This window comes from Thermobia domestica, chromosome 1 (genome assembly GCF_964235325.1).
Source record: "Thermobia domestica chromosome 1, izTheDome1.hap1.1, whole genome shotgun sequence".
NCBI classification, from domain to species: domain Eukaryota; kingdom Metazoa; phylum Arthropoda; class Insecta; order Zygentoma; family Lepismatidae; genus Thermobia; species Thermobia domestica.
This window is the reverse complement of record NC_137454.1, coordinates 279896061-279923034: the sequence shown is the minus strand read 5'-3', so window position 1 is coordinate 279923034 and position 26974 is coordinate 279896061. Positions and strand designations below refer to the sequence as shown.

The 26974-nt window shown below is 37.1% G+C and overlaps 1 protein-coding gene across 6 annotated transcripts in view; it reads right to left on the bottom strand.

Moving 5' to 3' along the window:
• LOC145661112 (extracellular matrix organizing protein FRAS1-like) overlaps positions 1–26974 on the bottom strand; it is a 3375101-nt gene that overhangs the window by 1048632 nt on the left and 2299495 nt on the right. For 5 of the 6 annotated variants that reach the window (XM_081726561.1, XM_081726573.1, XM_081726577.1 and 2 more), the window contains one exon: positions 20201–20293. The exons of the other annotated variant lie outside the window; for it this stretch is intronic. In XM_081726561.1, coding sequence (XP_081582687.1) covers positions 20201–20293 — 93 coding nt within the window. The remainder of the gene's footprint in view (positions 1–20200; positions 20294–26974) is intronic. 6 annotated transcript variants of the gene reach the window in all.

The following is a 26974-nucleotide window of genomic DNA, read 5'->3' as shown; positions in this document are numbered from 1 at the left end:
ATAATAATAATATTGTTCTTTGGTGAGTGTGACCATGGTTAGAAATGAATCATGTAGCCTCCGGCGGAAAATAGACAAAAATACACTACTCCAGGCCTTCAAACTTCCTCAGAGGGACGGAATGAGAATATATGAAAGTCAACTTTACCAGGAAAAATAATACCTTCACGTACCACATTTTTCTTTTTTAAACTTAAGAATGCTTAGTTCAGTTTCAGTACAATTTCCTGAAGCAAGGTATCTACTTGATGAATTATTTTATACTAACTGAAATACCGTTCTTTGCATGAAGAAGATAAGATTTAGACAATATACCATATTTAAAGGTAAAGAAATCAATGAAATAAATAAATAAAGCAATATATAATAATAAGTGCAATATAGAAATGGCGAAGAGCAGCTGCCATGTTCGTTCTTGCCTAAACTTGGATTTGAGTGCTATTACGACTGTCACCGGACGCCTGTGGCGTGGAACACACGGCTTCGACTGCCGGCAGGAACTCATGTGGTTCGGATTCCACATTAAGTTGAAATGAAATGAAATGAAATCTAAGTTTTACGTCCCACGGTCATTCCAGTTAGGCTAAAGGAGACGATGATTATGAGAAATGAGTGAAATGGTGGAATGAAGAAAGTGGGAGGAAACGGGAGAACCCCGAGAAAGCCCACGAGCGCGGTGTTCGTCGAGCTGGGATCGAACCAGGGAATCCAAGCACCGGAGGTGAACGCTCTACCACTGTGACACCGCGCCCCCCTCCACATTAAGTTGTAGAACCACGTTTCACATAGCCTCGCTGCTGAAAGGGGCGCTAAACTAAGAATCCAATTCAATTTTAATCCTAATTCTCAACCAGTTTCTCTACTCCAGCATATAAATGCCAGTTTGTAATTTTCCATTTGGAACCACAGGGGAATGAAATTGACCACCCTACTACTACCTAATTAGTTTAGAATAATAAGTGGCCTAAACTCTGCCTTAGACACCAGCAAATTTTGCTAAATGGGGGCAAGATTATTCACTCACATAAAAATGTATTTTTTTTTATTAGTGTATTAGTATTATACAATTGATTAATATGTATTTCTTAAACTCAGAGGAACAATTGCTCTCCTGTTTTCCTCAAACGATGACCCTGCTTCAGATAGATAACTCAGACATACTGACTAACAACTATACTCGTATTACGTACTGGAATCTAGGAAAAAATAGTAGTAGCAACAAAAAAAAAAGCCCAATAGGCCTATCAAAGTCAGTGTATATTGTTGCTACCAGAAGATTTTGGGAGGACGATTCCCATCATGCATCCAATCTGCTGACTTCGGCTGAAATTTAATTGATCTTTAAATCCGTACGTACCACACAAAATAAATGCACAAGATTGAGCCTTATACCTTATCCATAACTTTGTATTCAACCAGTGTATCCTGAAGAAAATTTACTAAACCAAACTAAAAATCACGCGTAACAACTTTTCTTTTTTTTTTTTTATCGCTGTGAGTTTCCAAATTTCATTTTAATTATTGCAAAAAGTCGATTTCTTCCGCCTATACCCATCACAGTCACTACGTCAGAGGGGTCGAACACTTTCCTGATGGACACGCGTCTCCCCCCCCCCTCAGACATTTAACCACCATTTCACTACAATATAATATAAAACTATATTTTAAAGCATGCAAAAAGAATCCAGTGCTACCAAACAAAATTTCCTGCTCTTTGCTTGGGCCCCTTACAAGAAGTTATATTCATATATATAAACAGAAATCCTGTTAAAAACTGGACTATGACATTTGGCTCAAAAATCCGAAGTGGTAATAATAATAAATAAGTAAACTATTTCAAATATTTTAAAGATACCACTACAATGTTAGAGTTATACCATACAGGAAAAGGATGAATTGGGGGAAAAGGGACCTTCTTTTGCGTCCAAGACAGCTTGGATCCGACGTGGAATGGACGTATACATCTCCTGAAATGTGATGTGTAGAATTTTGTGCCATTGTTCCTCCAAAACACGCTCCAGTTCTTTAAGGGATGCTGGTGGAGGGTAATGAGACCGAACACGCCTTTGTAACTCAGACCACAATGGCTCAATGATGTCAGATCTGGTGATTGTGGGAACCAGGGGAGGTGTGATAGCTCCTGGTCATGCTCCTCAAACCATGATTTCACAGTTTTTGCAGTGTGATAGGGTGCCAGATCATTTAGCTAGATGCTATTACCAGGGAACAATATTTGAGCCATGTGAGAACCTGGTCCTCCAAAAGGGTCTCATACACTTTAGCATTCATCATTCCATGCAAGGTTATGACGGGACCTGCTAAAAACTACGATATCACTGCCCATACTGTAACAGAACTACCCCCATGCTTTGCAGTTGTGAGCAGACAGTCTGTATCATAGGCCTGCGACGGTGTTCTCCATACGTAAACATGACCGGTTGTTGGAAACAAGGTGAAGGTCGATTCATAGGGCAATATTACGTGTTTCCACTGATCACGAGTTCACGCCTTGTGGTCCTTGCACCACTGGATACGCCTCTTTGCATTTACTGCTTTGACCAGGGGAACTGCCATGAATTTTCATTTTGTGAAGTTCCCGTCGCACTGTTTTCGATGAAACCGAGTTCTGTAGGCCGGAATTGAGTTCAGACGTAATTTTCATTGCAGTAGTCTTCTTTTTAGCTGCTACAATCCGTTTTAATGCCCTTTGGTCCCTATCTGACAGGATTGTTTTTCGACCACCGTTGTGCTTTGCAGACGTCGTTTGCCCATTGTGTATGCCCTCGTGACATTGGACACAGTGCCTTTCGATAACCACAATGTTCGCCACTGTTGCCACTAAAGCTCCAACCAGACGGGCACCAAGGATCATGTCTCTTTGGAAGTCTGTCAGGTCGCCCATTTTACTGCAACAATTTCACACCACGACATTCACAGGTGAACTGGTTACTGCTGATGGAAGAGGAATGTCCACTTGTCACATTGAAAACAAAAAACGATCAATACGTGTTGTACAGTGGAGGGCCAAACTTACGTGTCCTGTTTAAGTGTTTTTAGATTTTTTGTCTATCCCATATATATATATATACCTATATATATATATTACCTGGCGATACACGTAGTTGATGGAGAAATAATCCCAATAAATTAATTCATATGTTAATGGACCGAAAGCAAATACTGGTAGTGATCAGTCTTTGAAAAAGACGAAATTCGTTGGGTTAAGTTCTGATCCCTTTAGCCCCTATTCTACAACTGCTTCAGGTTAAAAAATGTTTTTATTTCCCTTCTTTACCTTCATTTTTAACATTCCCTCGTAAATAGCAGGTTGTGTGTGTTTCTTCACCCGCCTTATTTTTCATACTTTCATTCTGACTGCCGTGATTAATCCGACTGGGTAGAAAAGTGTGATTAACGAACCAAACTCATCATCATTAAAAGGCCTAACACGTATTTGAGACTTTCATCGTTTCCAATTTTGAAAAAGCTCCTGCATACACTATAAATCATTACTCGGCAGCTTGTATATCACATAATCATTAAGGAATCATACTTAGGTACAGGGCCGTGCCGTGGAAAATCAGCGCCCGGGGCGACGGCGCTCCCATACATATATTCCAAACAATTTTTCGTATCTTTTTTCCTTTTTTCTCCCGAATTATTCGCCCCCTTACTTCGGCGCCCGGGGCCGTCGCCCCGCTCGCTTCCCCTACAGTACGGCCCTTCTTAGGTATATAATGTCTTTCTTAACTATTACTGACAAATAATAAGTGAAAACCTGTTCTGACTCCTATTAAGAGGTTTGGATTGCGAGCGGAGCTTAGAAGAAAACTTTTAACAAACCTATTTCTTTGCAAACTGACAATAATATGGCCTTAACAGACCGCTAATACTGTTTTGGGAATGTTTACTCATTTCCAACACTTTTTCCTTCTTGCTCGTTAGACGCCTCTTGCAATCAGCGCCCGAGGCTACATTTCCTCCCGGATAGGATAGCTCCTCCCCTTTCTGCAAATACTCATTGGGGTCTCAATTGTGCTTAACAATGTGACTAAGTGTTAAGCAGAATCAATTTCGAAAATGTACCATTTAACATAGTTCTTATTCATGTTTTGTGAGTGTCATAACAGAAAAGCTCCTTTCACAACCAGCTGAGATCACAGGCAGTCCAATAGCAATTTTCTTCCTCTTCTATATTTTCGAGTTTCATGATTTCCTTCAAGGCTATGACGGCGGTGACAATGATAATGAACGAAGTGGAATGCAGAACGTAGAAGAAAACGGGAAAACCCACACACAAAGCGTTTATCCACCACAAATTCTATTTGATAGAACTTAGGTCGAACCATAGACCCTTCGCACCAGAGGTGAGCGCTTTGCAGCCGAGCCACCGCGGCCTGCCTTATATAGAGCATAGGGGCAGTGTTGCACTTACGATTAGATAAGTGTGTTGAGCTTCTCCTAAATGTAGCCCTGACTTTTTTTTTTTTTTTTAAATAAAGATAATGTTGCTACTTTCCATGTTGGAGTGTTGTTCCATGTTGGAAGCCGAACAAAGCTTTCTTCTTTTAGCTTATTGTTGAAGGTGGAAATTATCAAACAAAAGAAGGCAGAAAGGTAAAAAGAAGGTTGATTATTTTATGTTGTTTTCCAAAAGGGTAGCTGTTAAACTGTATAAAATTTACTTTCACGAATCTTTTTCTTCTTTTGTTCGGTTATGACTAGCAGAATACCCGTTCTTCGCATAGGGAGAATGCGTTTCAATTCGGATCTCCTTCGTGGCTAAGCGTATGCGCCCTTGGCGTGGGAGACCCGGGTTCGATTCCCGGTGGAAGCTCATGAGGTTCTGATTCCACGTCAATCAGTAGGTCCTCGTCTCATATAGCCTCGCTGCTGAACAGGACGTAAAACTCAAAATCAACTCAACGTTTCAATTCGGATATAAAGGGCAATAAAACTGTCACCAATCAACTTAGGGATCCCAAAAGCTAGGAATTCGACACTAGTATCTGTCAATTTCAATTATTTTTACATATTACCGTCTCCCCTTAGGAGTACTAATGGGGGATGCTTTTGGATTTAAACGGCATCGGAAGTGTCACTGTTCGTCTCCGTGACCCCGAAAACTATGGATTTTAGTTTAAGCATCTTTGTTTCTAGAAATTCTTACATCTACAGGGTTAAACATATGATCTCTCAAAACAAGGTATAACCGTTTATTTCTTAATCTCAAAAGCTCAGATATCAAGAATGAGAACTGGGATCACATGAGTGTAGTGGTGAGGGTAATTTATATATGAAACGCATACGTATCATTATCAATAATAAATTGTTGGTCCATTGCTCGATTAAGATCTTCCCAACATTTTTTGAGAACCATCTATCTTGGCTAATCCACCTCCAAGATATTCGCAGTGCTACCTAGCCTAATTTCGTCACACTACATTGTATTAGGAGGATGCTGTGTAGGTCTGTACATGTCACTTGCGGTATCCAATAAATATTTTCGTTTTGTCTACCTTGTATAGTTTGTTTCCTAAGAGAGTTATATATATCCTTATACTATATATATATATATATATATATATATATATATATATATATATATATATATATATATATATATATATATATATATATATATATGAGAAAGAGAGAAAACCGGTTGTTAAGAAATTAGAATAGCACCACTACACACACACACACACACACACACACACATATATATATATATATATATATATATATATATATATATATATATATATATATATATATATATATACCTCTATTCCCTGCTCCAAGTTGCACCTTCAAAGTGAAAAGATCCCAGGCTCAACCTTATTTATGATGAAAATTAATTGAGATTGGTCGGGTGGTTCAAAAGTTATTAAGTTACGAAAATTGTCACTTTCAATTTTATAGGTCTATATATAGACAAAACAGTGTTTAAGAAGTAACTATTTGGTTTGAATAGTTAGTATTAAATAGATATCTCAGTAAAGCAAAAGTGAAATGTGCTAATGTAGATACTTTAATTGGTAAAAGTGCAATTTTTGATATTTTAGTTTCATTGGTATTTACATTTGTTGAAAAGAAATACAGATTTGAAGTTAATATGTGTTTTATGCGTTTGTAAAATTTTAGTTACAAGTCTGGTAATAATAAAATTTAAATTTTTACCGATGTGACTTCCCTCAGAAGCCGCAACTTCTCCCAATTTGTTACTCTTATTTGACTAACTGAATGCACTCACTAGCGATTTTATTACTGAATTTCCCTCTAATATTTCCTCGTTCTTAGTGTCTATTTTAATGCAAGTCGAATAAGTGGACTACGATGAACAATTTTTGTTTCCTTATAAACTTGCATATCTATAGTCTATTTTTTTAGTCTCAGGACCCATATTTTAATAAAGTAGAGAATAAATAATAAATACGAAACAAACTTGGTTTGCTTTTAGTGTAAAATGTTCACCCCTTCTAAAAGAAATCCTGCTCCCATAGGAAAAAATTGCTGGCTATACTGGTGCGTATGTTACAGAGCAGAAGATAAACAGAAATATACCTTTAGTAACAAATGCTTATATTATCCTTTAAAAATGCGCTTTTAATGAAAAATAATCAACACATTCAAACAACTTCCAAGAAAGGTGTTTACAAAGAAAACTATTTTGTACCCAATGAAGCGCGAACAGTTGAATTGATTCATTTCACTGACAACATGGTTCTCTTTCTCTCACACGCACACACACACTCACTCACTCCCTTCCTCTCTCTCTCCCGCACGCGAACATTATGTATGCTAGACAACCCCTCCCCTGTATGGAGCTACCGTAAGATTCGAATCCCATTTCGCTTCTTCATTGTCTTTGCACAATTGCGCCCTCTACTTCTATGACCTTGAACTGTATCGTCTCTCCTTATGCAAAATCAGTATCCCGCCAAGGATTTTCATTCGCTAGTGTTACAAGAATATATTCTTAAAATGTTGGTAGCTCTGAGAGTAGTTACTATTTTTAAACACAATTTCAAAATTGCCATATAGAAATTTAGAAGTTGTTAAACGCTCTTCCTTCGCACAACCAAATAGAATTATTTGATTGGTTGAGAACATGTGGGGTAATATCCAGCAATTGGAAACACTTCAAAGTCGAGAGGCGACCGGTTTCAAAAATAAGAAAACATCATTTTTAATTAATTAATTTTCGATGTAGATAATAAAACAAACTTTAGTGATATTAAAAGCAAGTTCAGATAGCCAACATATTCAAACCTAGATGCACTAAAGACAACAGTTTTAAAAATATAATCTTTTTTCTCATTTTAGGGGACTCAGCGACCTTGATTTTTTGAAAAGTATATATATTTTTTAAGTTATCTTACGTTATTATTAACGGAATGGAGCGCAATTTTTTTCTAAGATTCTTTGTGTAAAACCCTAGCATATTCTTCAAATCCCGTTAAAAAATAACAAATAGTTTGCCCGCAGTAAATTTTTAAAGTTGATTCTTATCATTTTTGACTTAGTGCGAGAAGCCCATGTAAGGTATACAAACCAACATAGACTTCACTTCTGAAAAAAAGTCAACTTTTTTTTTATTTGTGAATAGATACTATAGTAGATAATTCTTAGTACAATAATAACACCCTAAAATGAACTTTCCGCAACAAAACATTCAAATTAATTAACTAATTAATTAGTATTTTGCGGAAAAAAGGTCAATGGAAGATTGAGATACATTTCACCAACAAACTCACGGTTTTCCATACATGTTACAGAAACATTTTCTTTGACTTCAAGGAAAACAATTTGTTAAGCTAGGACATGAGAAAAGTTGACGAAAATATATTTCTTTTTTATCTACTACTCGGGGACGAAGCGACCGGTTGAAGCTATAGATAGATAGATAGATAGATAGATATAGATACATAGATAGATAGATAGATAGATAGATAGATAGATAGATAGATAGATAGATAGATAGATATAGATACATAGATAGATATAGATACATAGATAGATATACACACGGAGAAAGAGAAACTTCAAACTGAGGTGGTTTTCGTCTCAGAGGGTGATGATCAGCATAAGTGTATAGAAATTTTGCGGCATTTCTAACAGGATGGGCTCTGCAATAGGCACATTTCTGAAGAAATTTGCCCATTGTGGAGACTCATATGTGCGAAATTCGGTAAAATTTCGTTTTGTCGATCACTGCATTTTGATACAGACCCCTGATTAGATAAGGAACAAATTCAAGATATTTCAACAATTAATGATTGCGCCAAGTCTGGTCTCAATCAGCTGAAATGTACGGCGTTCACAAAAAGCGATATATACCGTATATATATATATATATATATATATATATATATATATATATATATATATATATATATATATAGATAGATAGATAGATAGATAGATAGATATAGATACATAGATAGATATAGATACATAGATAGATATACACACGGAGAAAGAGAAACTTCAAACTGAGGTGGTTTTCGTCTCAGAGGGTGATGATCAGCATAAGTGTATAGAAATTTTGCGGCATTTCTAACAGGATGGGCTCTGCAATAGGCACATTTCTGAAGAAATTTGCCCATTGTGGAGACTCATATGTGCGAAATTCGGTAAAATTTCGTTTTGTCGATCACTGCATTCTGATACAGACCCCTGATTAGATATACCAGCTTCCTCGTTTTCGTGGTTTTGCTTCTCTAATAAATGTCACTGGACTTTTTACCTCGTTTTCACTTAACATATTAAAAGGATAATACGCTCTCTTTTTACCACCTCTCATGTGCTGTAAGCAATATTAACAAAAACAGGAAATACTCCTTGGAGTGGATTCGAACTGACGTCCTTCAGATTTGAATCAAGTGCCTTAATCACTGCACCAAGATTATTGCTAGGTTTTAGTTGTCCGAGTATCTGTTCGCATTTGTAATTTATGTTCCCATTTTGACAATTTTTACTCTTTTTTCTTCGTTTACCAGCTGTTTCTGGATTTCTCCTTCGGCGTTGTCCTTTATTTACACCATGCACATTGATATTTACAGCTTGTGCCACTCTTTAGTGTCGTATTAAGATTAGACTTTTCTCCTTACTCTCAACTACACTTTTAATTGATGCAGTTCTCATATTCTCCATAGTAATTGCGCAGGAATGCCAGACTCAAAAAAGAGACGTACATTTGCTTTTCTGACAGAGGGTACTTACGGTGTTCATATTTTTCCACATTGTTTGATCCTTCATGCAATGTTAGGCTTGCCAACTCACAAGAATAGTATTCCGGGAGATTTCTATGAAACCAAAATAAAAAAAAAAGTATTGAAAATTTATTTAGTAATAATAACTAAATTAAATCTATACACGCATAGAGGTTATAACATCTACAACGCGTTTGGAAGATACACCATTACTGTATTTAGAGACTTCTGGAGCAAACAAATGAAATTTTAGTAAACCTCGTGAATCAAGCGCTAGAAAGCAGTAGCCTGTATCTCTAATGAGTAGTCAAATGCAGCTCCATCTCTTGAAACCGTATTTGAAACTAAACTCTTTGAATTAACATTAATTACATTTATTGACACCAAACACAAAGGATAAAAAACGTGAACACTGAACTGTCTCTCGCAAGTTGCATTTGAAACAGGAACTGAGAGGACGAATGACACTAATTTAAGTAACTCACTCCCACATCCTTGAGATGTAACTTTCTTGAAAAATTCCACCCAACGTAAGTCTACTCTATCACTAGATTCACAAAACGATGTCTTCACCTTCCTCACTAAACAAAAGTCGTCGTATAGTTTGTCCATATCGATCTCAAACTTCAAAGTTTCACAGTGACTTACCAAGTTATCCCACTTAATTGGCTGTTTCAAAGATAGAATTCCCATGAGCTTGAAACTGGATTTATCAAAATCGTATCATTTCTCCAAGTATGAGATGCACTTCTGCAAGAAAATGCTAGCTTCATTTACCAACTTTGCTTTCTTTCACTCTTCCACAGTCTTATCCTATCCATAACTGACTTCCCAAAGTACTGATCTTCCTTTCAGTCAATGAGTTTCTTCCTCAGTAGTGCCATGATCTCATGTAATTCTGCACTTGATATGTTCTCGCTTTCCAAGAGTATAATGCTATTATTGAATATTTGCATTATGATTGGAGGAACAAAAACACCATTTGAGCATATGATTCTTCTTCGTCCTTAAATGTTTCCCCTATGATCTTAGAACATTCATCTTCTTCTTGTGATACAAAATATGATCGAAGTGCTGGCCAATTCAAAAGAAGACGTTCGAGAGCAGGCAGAAGGGATAACCACCTCGTAGGAACATGCCGTAGTACTTCCTTATATTCTTGGTTTACAAAGTCAAAAAATGATTTTAGTTTTTTGGTTCTCTTCGCATAAGCAGAGAATTCACTAAAAACTTTCAGCACATAATGTTAGCTTTGATCAAATTAGGAACGCGAGCTTTTAATTTCTCGTACACAGAAACATTCTTCCCGAAATTTACTGAAGCATTGTCTGCGGCAAATGAAAAAATGTTAACAAAATCCAAGTTATTTTCACAAGTGATTTTTCAATGTGTTTGCTGATACTTTCGCTGGTTTCAACGGGGTCTTCATAAAAGTCCAAGAGACTGATTTTTCTCCCCTTTTCTTTCGAAAAGTATTGCACTACTAAAGGGTACATTTTCAGAATACCAACATTCGAAGAATCCGTGGCCACCGAAAAGAATTTTGCCTCTTGTAGCTCTTGAATTAGCTGTTCTTGTGCTAATGGCGAAAGTACGTTTTCCACAATGCTGCTGGCTTTCGTGCGCCCACATTTAATCTTTTTTGCGACTGCTGAGTCACAAAACATAACACTTGTCAGCTTGTTTGCATAATCCTGGCTGTTATAGCCAAGATGGTGCTTCACTCCCAGGGACGTAGTGCCCATTAAGGCTATAAGGCTTAGCCTATCTATTTATTTATACATCAGCCTCAAACATTGCTTTTGGATATTAATACAATTAATTTTATTAAAATGGATTTATTTTATAATACGCTGTTTAATCATCAAGCGAGTTGAAGCGAAGCTTATGCAAGAACGCATTGAAGGCTATCGGCGGCTAGCCTTCCGCTTCTCTCATGGAATTAGGAGAAAGGGGCGGTGACAATTACTTTCCCGCCAACCTCAGCAGACGAAAACTTCTTGAGCTATACACAAATTCAACATGATGCAACGAAAGTGGACGAATGTTGACGAAAGGCTAGCCTTTCGGGTGTTTGGCAAAACAAAAGCGCCAGTATGCGATCTTGGAAGAAAGTATAGAACAGGGACTATGAAAAATTTAGAAGCTCACATTCAGTAACGAGTTTTGACCAAGAAAAAAAAAAGGAGAGAGAGAAACAGAATAAAAATGTTATGTTATTATGAATAGTATTAATACATCACGGACCTTATTGCGTACTGGTTTGCGTTATCACAGCGTAAAATTTACATTTTAGTTTTATATAATTGACATAGCAGTTATAATTGCTTGTTGTATTTTTTGTATTGCGTTGCTATCCGCAAGTTTTTCGAAGATCGATACTGAAGGAGACTTCAGATGAGGTATAGTTTCTTTTTTTTCATACTTTCAATCTAAAAATAGCTTTTCCTGTAAAAATCGTCAATTGACTGTGAGCCACTGCTCCACTGTTTTTCATTAGTATGCTGAAATGTGTTGTTGTTGTTGAAGTGCTTAAGTTTGTCTATGATATGGATAAGTTACACTTAAGATTGTCCTATAGCTATCCGTTTTCACTTGTTTCTTTGAAACAGTAATACAGTGTATGTGTGATATGCGAGTATCGCATATATAAGGAAACCGTATGTGTAAGGGAGATATGAAGAAGAACCACTCTTATACTTTTTCTTGCATTGTATGAAAAATATATTGCATGAATTAGCATTTTTCTATCAAGCATTGCAGCGTAGTCAGAACACTAAGACGTGATCGTTTAAATAAGGACGGGATAACTTGTTTTTTTGGGGGGTAACTTAAATTCACTTTATACTCATATATACATACAACAAAAATTGCAAGTTTCAGGGGATTGGGCCCCTCCTAGCCACCCTCTAGCTACGAATCTAATTTCAGCCTAACCATTTCAAAACTTCACGCTACGTTACTGTTTACTCCATGATACGTTGCTGTAATTTCTGCCGCCGTGACGACATCCTCCTCCTTAGTGTTGGACTTCGTAAAAAAAGATGTAAGTACTGCATTTTCTCTTCTCTCCTTTTCTAAACGTTGATGCTTCGCAGAACTAGCATGAGCATTTACTGCACGGACGCCCTCAAACTTTATCGAAAACGTTTGACGACAATCTCTACATTCCGCTTCATACTCACTCTTTTTCTGCAACCAATCAAAAGTACTTTTCCACTCGTCATTAAATGTACAGTAAAACTTTTTTCTTTCCTTTTCTTGCGTCTCCGAATCAGACATAGCTATTCAACGACAAGAACGCCTACGAAACCCACTTACTCCACTGTGACACTCGACGAACTAAATTTATACAGTGAATCAAAATCACGTAAAGGGAAACAAAGAAGTTTCGAGACTTTCGACAATGGGTTTTCGTTTTTTACAGTACTTGCGTAAACTCTTATCCGCAACAATGTGTTTATTTCCCCTCCCCTCTCAGTTCAACAAACGCTCTTTATTTTCACTAAATTTAAAACAATTATTGTAGCTATGTATTTATGTAAATCAAACGAAAGGTGACGCACAAATAATGTGTAACAAACATTTGTTAATCATTTGAAGTTCTGAATATGGAGCGATTTGCCGACGTTATTGTTTACAAGGAAAAACCTGTTAGTATTGCGTTAACTCTTGAGCATTGCTTTTAATTTCATAATGCACACAGTACCAAAGGAAAATTAACTTTGGAACATAATTAAACTTTTAAAAAAATAAAACTGATTACTTTTAGGAAGGCAATAAAAACAGGGACAGCATTAAATCATAATTCCGGGAGATTCCAAAGTTTGTCCGGGAGGTCGGGAGAGTGAGTTCGATTCCTTCCGGGAAAGGTGGCAAGCCTATCCAATGTAGTTTAGCAAGTATCACAGGGGATAGAATTAACTTCTGGTGTGTTCAGTGTTCTTAATTTTTTGCTATGGAACGAATCGCGAACTTCGGAACTCTTGACCCAGAGCAGCTGATGCCAGTCAGACCGATGACAAACCAGTAAGACTCATGACTCTGACCACGTGACGTGGAGTAATATGAACAGATGTCCTGTGACACGAAGACGACGAAACATCGTCAAACATATAGAGAATACGCATGAGGCTGCTAATGCACTCCAACAAGCGTGATTCTATCCTCTCTATTTGTATTCTCACTAAATGTACAATTTTCTTTCTGGCTTGTTGTGTGTGTTTGAATTAGTCTATATGTATCGGAGAATAAACCAGATCTTAGCATTTGAAAATAAAAACCAAATCGAATGTTAAGTCATTAGTTTAGTCAAGATCCGAAAGATTTAGTTATAAGTAGGGTTGTTTTAATGGTAACTGATCCAGCAATATTTTGGATTTCGGGACCAGAATTTCAATAAAAGTTTTAAACCTGTTCCAATTTCGGAACAGAACCGAAATATATTTCGATATATCGCTTCTGTTACCGAAACCAGAAATCACAATATTAAATAAATGTTTCATTCGGTTCCGTTCTAAGGATAGAATCGAAGTACATTTCCACACATCGGTTCCATTTTCGAATTTGAAAACCATAATGTTTTGGGTTCTGATACCAGAGTCCAAATCAAAATTTTAAATTCGTACGATTCTGAGAACAGAAACGAAATAAAATTTTACATACCGTTCCCATTCGCAGAACTTAAAATCAGTGTTTGTGTTTCCGTATAGAACCTAATAAAAGTTTTGATTAGATGCAGTTTTAAAAACAGAATCGAAATATATTTCGACGTAACTGCTGTGTTCAGAGAAGAGATACGCATTATCAGCTGTGTTTCGAGAAGAGTACCAAAATATACTTATCATATCGATTTCGTTCACGAAACCGAAAACCAGAGTAAAATTATTATTTGAAACGATTTACTTGAAGTAAATTGTCTAGTGATTCCTTCTCAAATTGTTAATTGTGACTTTAGGTAGTGCAGGATAGTCATCGAATGTACGTTGTATATTAAATCACATATTTCGAATGTATTCGTAGTTGCTGAGTTTGGACATTTAAAAATATTCAGGGATTCTGAAAAGTAATATCCAAGAAGCATTAGGGAAATATTTTCCGTCTGTAGGCGACCAAATATCAAGATAATTTTTGATATTTACTGCGAAGTCCGTCCTGGTTTCAACCGTTTTGGTCTCTGCAAACTTTTACTCATTTGTGATTTGTAGTTATTGCAAAGGCAAAATGGGATAGGCCTATCACATTATACATTGCTGACATTGCATATAATTCAATTCCGTGTCAAAAGAACCCGGACAAGAGTGCGAAGAAAGAACCCGACAAGAAAACGACCCCTTGTCGAAAGAGAGCGGTCAGAAAAGCAGAGTGTGGAAAAGGAAAAGCATAGATGAAAAAACTCTACCGCGGTGGCTCACTGGTAGAACATTCACCTCTGGTGCATGGGGTCAGTGGTTCGATCCCAGCTCATGCCAAGTGAACTTCGTGGTGGACAAACACCGTGTGCCTGGGCTTCCTCGGAGTTCTCTCTGGTTTCCTCCCACTTTCTTCATTCCACAATTTCATTCATTTCTCACCATCATCATCGCCTCTAGTGTAGCCGGCATAAGTGTGGAACGTAAAACTCAAAAAATTCACTTCATTTGAAAACATTCGTATTCACTGTAGATCATAAGTTGTATGACAGATGGTGGGTTGTTTATGAAATAGGATGTGCAACAAACTGTACAATCTACATTAGCGGATAATTCCTTCAGTGAATGAGAGGAGCAATGTTTTCATGTATTGAGAAATATTAAAGTGTGGATTGCAAAATATTTTTCAGCGGAGAGAGATATCGGAAAACTAACCTCAAAATTGACTTCTATGAGTCAAAATCGTCAGGAAACATGTATTATCTAGTATCACGTTCCGTAACGGTTTGCCTCAACGCAAAACGAAATTTGTGTTCTTGTTTACCATAATAGACATATCAGTTATATCTTTTTGTTTTATTGTTTTACACCTTTCCGCTGCGCTAGACTCCGCAAATTTTTCGAAGATTTTCACGGAATAAGCATCGAAGACTCAACTTCCAATGACAACTTTCACCTTCAAAACTAGGAATAAACCTATATCTTTGAAACAGTTAAAGATGTTGCAAAAATAATCGAAGAATCCCCTTTCCTAAGAATAACTCCTCGTCGTATTTTACTAAGATTCATATAGGAATACAATTTCAACCTCTTAAGATCACACAATTAGCATTACAAAAAAAAAGTACTACAGAAGAAAATTCTCCACATCTTGAACAGAGTGCAAAATATTGCAAAAATATTCAAATTTGATTCCTATGGACCAAACTCTATCACAAAATATAGGTGACAAGTCTGAACATCCTACAATAACTATGACTTGGAAAACAAGAAATAGGTTTAAAACGGTTCGAGATATCGTAAATATAGTCGAGAAATACCCTGTATATAAAACCCCGTGTCAAATTGTATCAAATTACATACATATACCTAGTTTCAACCTCCTAAATTTTGACCCGTTATTATTTTGCTTAATTTGATCAAACAATCGTGGTGTCAGGCAATCGAAAAAGGCATCTAACTCACAAGAGCTCAGAGGAGTCAGTCGGAGCCATATTCGAGTTCAATAGTCATGTTTTTTCAACACAAATAAAAGAATACTAACAACAGAATCCCTCTTGTCTTTTCCTTTCTTTCTTTCTAAACTTTCTTCTTCTCCTTACAAGTAAGGGACCATATGGTTGTCGCGCAAATCAGATGCAGACATACGCCATCTGATTGAGCATGAAAAGATATGGAGAACACAGAAATTTAAGGTGCTAAGGGCCATAGGGAGTGGAGCGAGGAAAGAGGAAACATTGAATGTCGGCAAAATTGGAGAAAGTCAGGAATGACGGGAAAAGTTAATTTCTTGCAAACAGGGAAAGAAAGTCAACCAAAAGAAAGAAACTAAACATAACAAGGGCATCAAGGACGAAGAAAGATCATAATCAGGGTTGCCATCCGGATCGCAGTGTTGCCAGCTCTGCATAACATTGATATAGAAGATATAGCACAGTATAGCAATTCATGCACAAGGAAAAATATTAGTAACACAAAAGACAATTGAAAAGACTCTGTACAAGTGCGTAAAAAGGTTTAACGTAGTCGCGAGTGGATATTACACCCGCGTGAATACAAATGGAGGAAAATAGAGAACAGTACGCACCATTTGTAGTTTAATTGCAGTTGACGTGAAGATCACGAATGAATGCGTGGTGAACACACAAACATTTCTCGCAGTGAGCACAGCAGACAAAAGCAAGCTGGTCACACGCGTCTCTGCAGCATTCCTCTGTGAGTCCTTTTTCAAAGCAATATACGGAAGGTGTTTCAAACTGTTCAGGATGTTCATTGGAGTAGCCACATTTGAAAAACGAAAAGCATATCATCTTTTGGAATCGCCTAGAGGAAAACTGGTAATGAACAAATGACTGAAGGCGGAGAAAGTTCTCACGTTGCCACACATTAATACTGGAGAACACTAATGTATCTGTGATGAACGATCATCATCATCATCATGGAACGATGCTCCCAAACACTTTCGTTTCTGTGTTATCATGTGTACCCCCTTCACTTTCATGTCTATATTTGTCCTCCCCCATGTACATTATTCACTTACGACTATCGTTAAACCTTTTTACGCACGTGTACAGAGTCTTTTCAATTGTCTTTTGTGTTACTAATATTTTTCCTTGTGCATGAATCGCTATACTGTGCTATAACTTCCATATCAATGTTATGCAGCGCTGGCAACACTGCGGTCAGGATAGCAACCCTGATTATGATCTTTCTTCGTCCTTGATGCCCTTGTTATGTTTAGTTTCTTTCTTTTGGTTGACTTTCTTTCCCTGTTTGCAAGAAATTAACTTTTCCCGCCATTCCTGACTTTCTTCAATTTTGCCGACATTCAATGTTTCCTCTTTCCTCGCTCCGCTCCCTATGGCCCTTAGCACCTTAAATTTCTGTGTTCTCCATATCTTTTCATGCTCAATCAGATGGCGTATGTCTGCATCTGATTTGCGCGACAACCATATGGTCAATTACTTGTTAGATGCACTATTGATACCTTGATCTTCGGCTATCGATTTCAGACTCTTTTGATGAAAGGGCATCTCGACTCAGGATACTACAACATAGGGATTTTCTGACCGTGTCTCTTCTGACTCGTGATCTTATTGACGCAGAGTTTTCGACAGAATTCTTTTGACCGGAGACCTTTTGACTCGCATCTATCTGACATAATGTTCATTTATTGCACGGGGTCTTCTCGATGTACATGTTTTCCAACGTGGGACAGTTTGAACTGGACACTTTTGACGACCAGAGACCTTTTGACTTAGGCAATTCTTTTCTTGCTCCTTTGTCCTGGCCTGTCTCACATGAAATCTAACGAACGTTGCGATTACGAAAAATATCTTACAAACATATGTGTATTAAGATAGAAATGCGGCAACGGAATATGTTTGGAAAGATTTTTGGAGATAGACACGAAGATATTTTGATGAGAAAACAGAATTTAAAACGTATAATTAAAGTTTGGAAAACCATATTTTATCAGTAGTACAAAGTATACAATTTATCATATATTATCTGGATTGCTTATGGTAACGGTACCGATAGGGGTATATGGGTTCTCCTCGGTTGCCCGAAAATCGAATCTGAGGCTAGAACCGAGAAATTTTCTGATAGAAATATTTCTGTTCTGGAATCGAAGTCGATATTTTCAGAATATAGGTTCTAGTTTTGGAACAGCAACGAATTTTCTCACAAAATTGGGTTTCAGTTCAAGAACCGAAATAAATTTCTCAGAGAAAATCGGTTCTGGTTCTGGAACCACAATCAGTGTTCTTCAAGGAAGTTCGAGAGAAAGCAGGAAAATGGGTTTCTCAGGAAAATGGGTTTCTGATCCGGAACTAAAATCGATTTTTCTGATAATATCGGTTCGGTTCTGGAAACAGAACACACTCTCTAAGGCAATTGAGTTTCGGTTCCAGAGCTGAAATTAACATTCCAAAGAAAATCGGTTCTGGTTTTGAAACCGGAACCCACCTTTTGAGAAAAAGGGTTTCGGTTCCAGAACTGAAATTACTTTTTCAGAGAAAATCGGTTGTGGTTTTGGAATTGAAACATATCGTCTAAAAATGGCTTTCGGCTCAGATACCATGATTTTCTGATAATGTCGGTTCTTGTTCTGGAAACGGATGCCATTTTTCAGATAACTATATTTTCGATTCCAGACATGATATCATTTTTTTCTGAGAATATGTGTTCTATTTTTGGAAACAGAACCCATTTTCTTAGAAAAATTTGCTTCGATTCCGGAAATGAAATTTACTTTTCTGAGAATCTCTGTTCTGGTTCTGGAAGCGGTGCTACTTTTTTTCTTTTTCTTTTTCTTTTTCTTTTCTTTTCTTTTCTTTTTTTTTAGATAACTTGGTTTAGGTTTCAGAACCGAAATTGTTTTTCAAAGAAAATCGGTTCAGTCTCTTGAACCAGAACCAATTCTCTCTGAACAATGGATTTCGGTTCCGGAACCGAAAGAATCTTTCTATCAATATCGCTTGTGGGTCTGCAAATAGAAGCCATTTTCTCGGAAAACTGGATTTCAGATCTAGAACTGAAATAATTTTTCTGAGAATATCGCTTCTGGTTCTAGAAACGAAGCCATTTTCTCAGATAACTGGGTTTCGGTTCCAGAACAGAAAATAATTTTTCCGACAATATCTATTTTGGTTCTAGAACCAGCATCCACTTTCTAAAATAAATGGTCTCGGTTCTGAGAAAATCTACTTTGGATGCACAACCGAAATAACCATGTAGAATCCTTTTACATTGGTTCCGTTACCATTAACAACCAAATACAAAGCATTAACATATTCTAAGTTAATCATTTGTATCAGACATGCTACAAGATTTCTAGCATAGATATCAACAGAGATGATAGTTATTTGTTCATCAATTAAAAACGGTATTGATTGTCAAATCTACAATTTTAAGGGAACTAAGAAATAATGTAGCATACACTATACATCAAGCAAAAATTATCTTTAGGCCTGTATCTTCCGTATATATTTTGCTCTACTAGTGCATTCGAAAATACCCACAACTTTACCATAAGTAAACAGGTATCCGAAAATACCATGAGTAAGCAGGAAGTTCGACTTAAAGCCTTACGAAAAAAAGAGACGCGTGGAATTCAAATGATTAGATCATGCATTAGGGACCGTATTAAGAAAGTAGTTTTCACGAATGAGTTTTCACGACTGAACAACTGAACAATCGCGAAGACCGACACATAGTGAACTGAAACTCCCTGATAATTCTCAATGATCTAACACTACCAAAATTTGAAGTTTGTCGTGTTATGGGAAGGAATTTGTGCTACTTCCAAAACTATTTCCAGAAAGAACACAAAGTGAATCAAAGAGTAAACGGACTGATAGTCTGGAGACCACTATGTTTTCCTCTCTCCGACAGAACTTCAGTAGCCAGGATTGACAATTTCATCGATACTTTGCTCCAGCTCACAAAGAAGAAAACAAAACAATAATATTGAAAACAACATTCTACAAACTGGTCTTCATATTCACCAGATGTAAATTATGTGGGCTATTGGCCTTAATTTGAAAATCGTAGTCTGTACTACACCTCACATAACTTCGAGGATTAGAGTTTAAAATTTTACAAAAAATGGCGGATGAGAAGCAGTGTAAAACCGAACACTTCAGAAAACGTTTAAAACACTTTAGCAAAAACAAAATAAGTTATTTCGAATCTAATCAAAATTTATTCCAAAAATTGTGAGTAGTTTTGTACATTGTTATATTCCGTTCTAGTTCTTATTAAAGTTCCTATAAACAAAAATATTCATCAACATAATTTTGGCTCACTCAGTATTAAATATACAATAACTATATTTAATAAACTTACTTTTCCGTTAAAATATTCTAGATAACGAAGGCCTGTATTACTAGAAATTATTGGTGTTCCACTCTCCACTGGAAGAATTTCAAATCGAAGACGCTATAGAAAAAGGTAAATTAAAATTAATACATAAGCAAAAAATAAAAAAGAAATATGCTTCAATATCAAATCTCGAATCACAACTAGAAAGATAGGATACGATCTGACACAAAACGATATATTTTTCTACTCTTATAATTACTTCTACATAACTTTTTTCATGTGTTGATCACAAATAGATCGACCTCTTGACAGAAAAATATAGAAACAAAATATTGAGCTACTTTCAATGACCTGATTAATTTGTTACAGATATATATTTTTATTCCCTGATTCTGAAGTTATGAGAGATAATTGTTGATACGGCTTAAAAGTATGATTGGTTTAGATATTCGTAGTTCTTTGGTCTAAAAAATATATAATTGCATAAATACTATACAATATAATAGCATGTTACCATACATATGTACACCCCGAAGAAAAAGAATTGTGCCAGCTAAAGTACTGAAGGTAGACCACCCAATATAGACCTTCTTATAACACAATCCTGTCTGATAAACAGGATTCCTCTCTCCTTCTTTCCTCTCTCCCATACTAAAATGAGCAAATAACCTGAACGCAATTCTAATTTCAAAACATACAAGTATTAATATCGATAAAATGAAAGAATAAAACCGAGACGAAACAAAATTCTTAAGCTGATGTAGAGAGAAAATTAAACACACACACACACAATGAAAAACTAAAACCAATGAGTGAATCTTTTAGACAGAGATTCACAAGTTAGGCGGAGAGAGAAGAAAAATAAAAGGCAATATATATATATATATATATATATATATATATATATATATATATATATATATATATATATATATATGAAATTTAAACGTAGGAAGAAGAAAGTCACATCCCGTTTCAGAAATTCAACAGTAACGTTTGCTTTTTGTATTTTTTCAGGGCTATTCGATATATAGAGGATGCTTGAAAATTCATTAAATCAATATCAAAATGAATAGCAAACTTGGTGGTCAAATCAAACACTAGATTTCCAGTAGAATTAAAGAGTTCCGAGACACATATAGGATAGTGCCAAACGTTTAACACACATGTTTTATTTCCGCGTTGTTTGGTTGCAAATTCTGTCGTGTTCATTGAACGTTCTAATCTGAAATAAGTTCTAATAAATCCAAAGGTAGCGTAGATCATACCTTCTAACCTAGACTGTTTGGCGGGCCAACAGTATGCTAGTATCAAAGTTTACGCCCTCACTATTGTTCCAGATACCCTAAGGTTTTTCAAGATATCCTAGGGTTGTTCAAGATATCCCACAATGCTGACACCAAATTTATGTGGAAAGCCGGCGATAGACCAGGACCCACACAAGTGAATTTAGTAATTAACCAAAATACTCCTAACTGGCCAACAAAGTTTCTGCAAATCACCAATTATAACTCGAGCGGCAAAGTTATAAACTGAAACAGAAACTCAGCTAACAACGAATCTGAAGATCCCAGTTTTACAAGGTAGCGTTGGCCTCAGCCAAGACTTAACTTCTAATAAAGGGAATGGAATTCGTTATCTTGACGAAAACTTAATAGTTACCAATCCTTTCGCATATCACTTGAAAGCAAAACTCAGAAATACAGTTCCTTGCAGTAAGCCTGCAGTTTATTGGTCCTAATGATATTACAAATCCACAATCTGGGGCACTAAGTGTAACAAAGTGTCTATAGAAAATGTTTATAAAAACTTACTCGACATGTCCCAATCTCTAAATACTTTCACACAGAAAACTCACACATAAAACAAAATAAAAATTTACAAGACTGGGAGGGCACGAATCAGTTCTAGTGGAATGGTTAGGTGCACAGGTTTGATCTACCGATATGTTTAGGTCCAGCTAGGCAATGAACCTAGTCTGTCTAAACACACGTCAAATAGGGAGTGACAGAACTTCGACCGTCATTTTCCTATCCTCGCCAGCAGTTTCACGGCGCGCAGGTCCCGGCTAAAGCTAAGCTTCCAGAAGTAAATTCCCAAGTTCGATGGGGCCAACTCTGACAGTCAGGTTTCTAAGCCGACAAAAAATTATGGACAGACCCTAGCTGTCGGCAAGCTTTCCGAAACAGAGTGAAAAGTTAGCCATTGGCATAAGGTATGGGTGGTAAGAGTAGGGAGGCTTCCCGGGAGGCCGAGAGAGTGAGAGGAAGAGTGACAGCGAGGGCAAGTAGGAATTAGTCGGAAATCCTGGGTTAGTTCGTTCCTAAAACATTGCGGATCTGTCTAGATAGCACGACCTTGAGGAGCCACCTTGAGAGAAGATCGACGCTGTCGGACGATCGAGCAAAAAAGGGGTTTTATATCGCTCGATCGGCTTTGCACTCGGCACCCATTTACGTGTCGGGCGAATAGTTGTATCGTGTGCAGACTTTACACTAGAACCGTGAAGTAAAAGGATGGACATGCGAGGTAGCCTAGAAGTTCCCTGGGAAGGAACCAAAGAGTAGTCAGCAGCCTGATAAGGAAGCCGATTGGTGTCCGAACAACACTAAGAGCAGTCAGCTGATAAAATTTCTCCGTGGGGCAGAGAAAATAGCAACTCAAACACGGCGTGCTTCTAACATCAAGATTACTTTACAACAAGGTGCGCGGGCGGCCCTAAATCAGAAGAGAAGATTCTGTTAGTGGGCATGCGTATGTATATGCATCATGTGGTCTGTGTATTTGTATGTGTTGCCCCCAAACTCTGGCAAAGTGGTTTACATCGATACATATAATAATCATATATAATTTCACTTGAAAATATAAAACACGAAAGATTTTAAGTATTAAACATGAAAGGTTTTATATATGTTTGAAACAAGTATCTTCCTATAATTTATCTTTACAATCTTTTGATACTAGAATATATATCTGCAGGTTGAGGAGAGAAAAAGAATGTTCTTTTAGAAGCAAAAACGAAAAGATTTTAAACACACAGATTATATGCAATTCTTTAAAAGTCTTCTACCACTATAATAATAATAATAATAATAATAATAATAATAATAATAATAATAATAATAATAATAATAATAATAATAATAATAATAATAATAATAATAAAATAATAATAATAATAACTAATACCAAGATTACACATATACTATACATAGAGACATACATGTCTATGTTACAGAGGGTATGTTATTATCTACCGGACGCTTGAACTCCATGGTCAAGTAAGGGATATAAGGAGCGAGACACGAGAAGGCGAGAAGCCTTTCATTCCATCTAACAGATAACAAAAACACTCAACACGTATTTGTATCTTAAAAGAAGTAAATGAAATACTAATTCTGTTACAGTAACAAAAGTGCAAAAAAATTAAGTTCAAAATAATTTGGGAATTGCGAACAATACAGTCCTTTGTCCCAGGGAAAAATTTTTAACTGTAAGGCAAAATTTTTAACTGTAAGGCAAAATTTTTAACTGTAAGGCAAACAAAGAAATTTAAGGTGTTTTCATAGACCGAGCAACCTTCTGATTAAGATATGTTGAATCATTATCCTGTGATACCTCATTAAAAGTAATTTCATTAGAACCAGGTCTGTACGTAGCAGTGAGAGCTGGGCTATTTGCTTGTATACCTGCAATGATTGTGGATATGAAACATATAAGTCTAATGCAATCAGAACTATACCATTTGTCTCTATGTTTACAACAATTAAACTTAAAACTACAATATACAAAAATAAATATTAAAACAGTAAACATGATTATATAGGTCAAAACAGAATATAGTCCAGGAAATCTAGAGCAATTTTACCCTCAACCTGGGCAAAATTGCAACACAAGCTTTTTAAACAGTTTTCGATTCAGGAATTGCTACTGAATAACATATTCAAAATCCGACAAAATCGGACCACGGGAACACCCCCAAAAACGGTTTCAAAATGGCCGACCATGTTTTTTTGAAAAAATCGTAGACCTTTACGTTGGCGGCTCTAGTAGCCCTCTTAATTTACACAAAGACATGAATGATACCTAGTTGGAACGCTCATAGACCACAAATTCCAACGAAGTGACTTTTGTACCCATCATGCCCAACCCGTAGAAGAAAAAGAAGAAGAAAATAGATTTTTTGTTTTTTAATTGATATTTCTTGGACTCTGGCAACACTGTACGTCCTCATACGCCGGCAGAAAAATTCCGACGCGTAAAGCAGACATTGGTAACAACAATATAAAAAAGGAAGGATGTAGGTTCAACAGTAAGGGAGATAAAAATTCGGAACCGCGGACAAAGAAGGGTCACTGTATATTTTTTACTGTGGTCTAACTTCTGTTCCTTAGATCTAGATCCTCCCTAATTGTCAGAGAGACATGAAGCATACCGCGTTGGAAAGCTTATGGAACCCCCTTGCCAGTGACGTATCGTTTGTGCCCCCTGTTCTCAACCTGTAGAAAAAGAAGAAGAAGAAAACTTGAAAAAATTGGGAAAATCTACACTTTTACCTTTCTTGGGCTCTGGCAATCCTGATAATCGTTGGGTATAGGGGTTCCATAAGCTTTTCTACATATCATAGTCTTGCATGAACCTAGGCACTGAAGAACCATGGCTGATTCCCTTACACGTTTGTGTATCATCTGCAGAAGCCTAGATCCTGACGATAACCTCATCACACTTCAACAAAAGGGAGCTGAAGGAGTGAACAATGCCAGTAAGGCTCGCGGTAGTAACATTTTCGCCGCTACAAGTATGGTGGTTCATGTCTCTTGTCGCAAACGTTACATTGATAAAAAAGATATTGCGATTGCCCTAAAAAGAAAAACGTCATCGCCGATTCAAAAACGAGTTACTCGCTCGTCGGATGGGTCCTTCAACAGCAACAGTGACTGCCTGTTTTGCGGAACGCCTGTCTTATTTGATGGCCGTCACGCGTTGAAATCAGAAAATGTGCGAGTGAAAAAACAAGCATTCCCACACAGCATTTTAAAGTGTTGCAATGAACGAAACGATACCGAGTCATAAACTGTCCGAGGTCGAATTGAGTCCTTCTCATCTGATCTTCATGTAGGAGATAGTCTATCACAGATCATGTAGTATCAACTTTCGAACAGGTAAATCAATTCCTCAACAATACTGCACCGACAATCAGTCAGCGTCAAAAAAATTCCGGGCTGGCCGACCCACAAATGATGAGAGAATCCGAGCATTTCAGCGCATCTGTAATTATTTGGAAGAGCACGATGATGAGCAACTAACTGTGGGAGAACTTGTTACAAAAATGGGCACATTTCTTGTAGGGACTGATTACATTGCATATGACAGACGGCACATGAAGCGTCAACTAATGGAATACTTCGGTGAAAAAAATATAATTTCTAGTGACAGTGGAAAAAACGACTTCATTATACTTCGAGAAACTGCCAATCACATTCTACGGGGATATCGTGATTTACCACGAGAGTATGATGAAGAAAAGGAAAAAATAGAATAATAGAAACCGTAGCTCGACTGATCAAAAGCAACATAAAATCCAAACTAGAAACTGGAAGTGATACATATCCTTCACCCAGCGACTTGAGCATTCAGGAATTTCTTCAGTAGATTCCACCTAGCCTTAAACTATTCTATGCCATACTTTTTGCCTGAAAGGACAATGAAACCAAAATATGATCGATTGGCCAGTGTTTGATGCAAGCAGCCAGACAAAGATATATGTTAGCTCCTCTGCAGTTATGTGTTGCTGTGCAGCTGCACCACCACTATCGATCGAAATACCTGATTGACACGCTGCATCACCTGGGATTTTGCTCTTCATATGCGGAAGTGCAGCGGTTTGAACGCTGTGCTGCAAGTACATTTGGTAATCGTGTGATCGAAATGCCAGCAGACCAGACTCTCCTCTTTGCAGCGGATAATGTGGATCATAATCTCCAAACGCTGAGTGGTTTAGGCACATTCCATGGTATGGAAATGTTAGCGGCCATTACTCCATCCACTACTACCAGTCTAACCATTCTTCGGAAGCCCGTCTCTGATGCTGATGTGAAGTCCCTTGGCAGTGTTCCCATTCACGCATACACTGAAACCAGGGCTATTGTTGAAAAGATCAACTGTGAACTGGTAACAGCACCATCACCGACCGAAAGCTCCCTGGATATTTTGTGGAAACTTTCCTGGCACTTTCCGTCACGCACACCAAACCGGTCAGGAATGATGCAGGCCATTCACGCATATCTATCTCTTCACTATTCAGGGAAATCCACTGTTCTCTGCTTACCGATTATTGACCTCCATCCATCTGATATGCCATGAATCTATTCCACTTCAGTGTACCTGAATAATCTTGCGAGAAAATATAAAGTCACACCAATCATCACCTTAGACCAACCACTGTTTAGGAAAGCTTCACGTACCCTGCATGACAGAGCACATAACACCAGTATTAAGGACACGGTTCTCCTGTTGGGCTCATTTCATACTCTGATGAACCTTCTAGGAGCAATTGGTTCCCTGATGGATGGTTCAGGCTTACGTGAAATCTTGCATGAGGTTTTATGGAGAAAATTCGGTTGTACATATGTTAAGTGGCAAGTCCGTAGCAAGAGCCTTCCGTGCGCACATGATGGTTGACCTCGCATTAAGTGCATTGCTTGTGGAGAATGTTTTTCTGGAGACCGATAACGGAACACACAGAACTATCAACGATGCTTACTATCTCTACCAGAGTCTGATATTGGGTGAGATTAC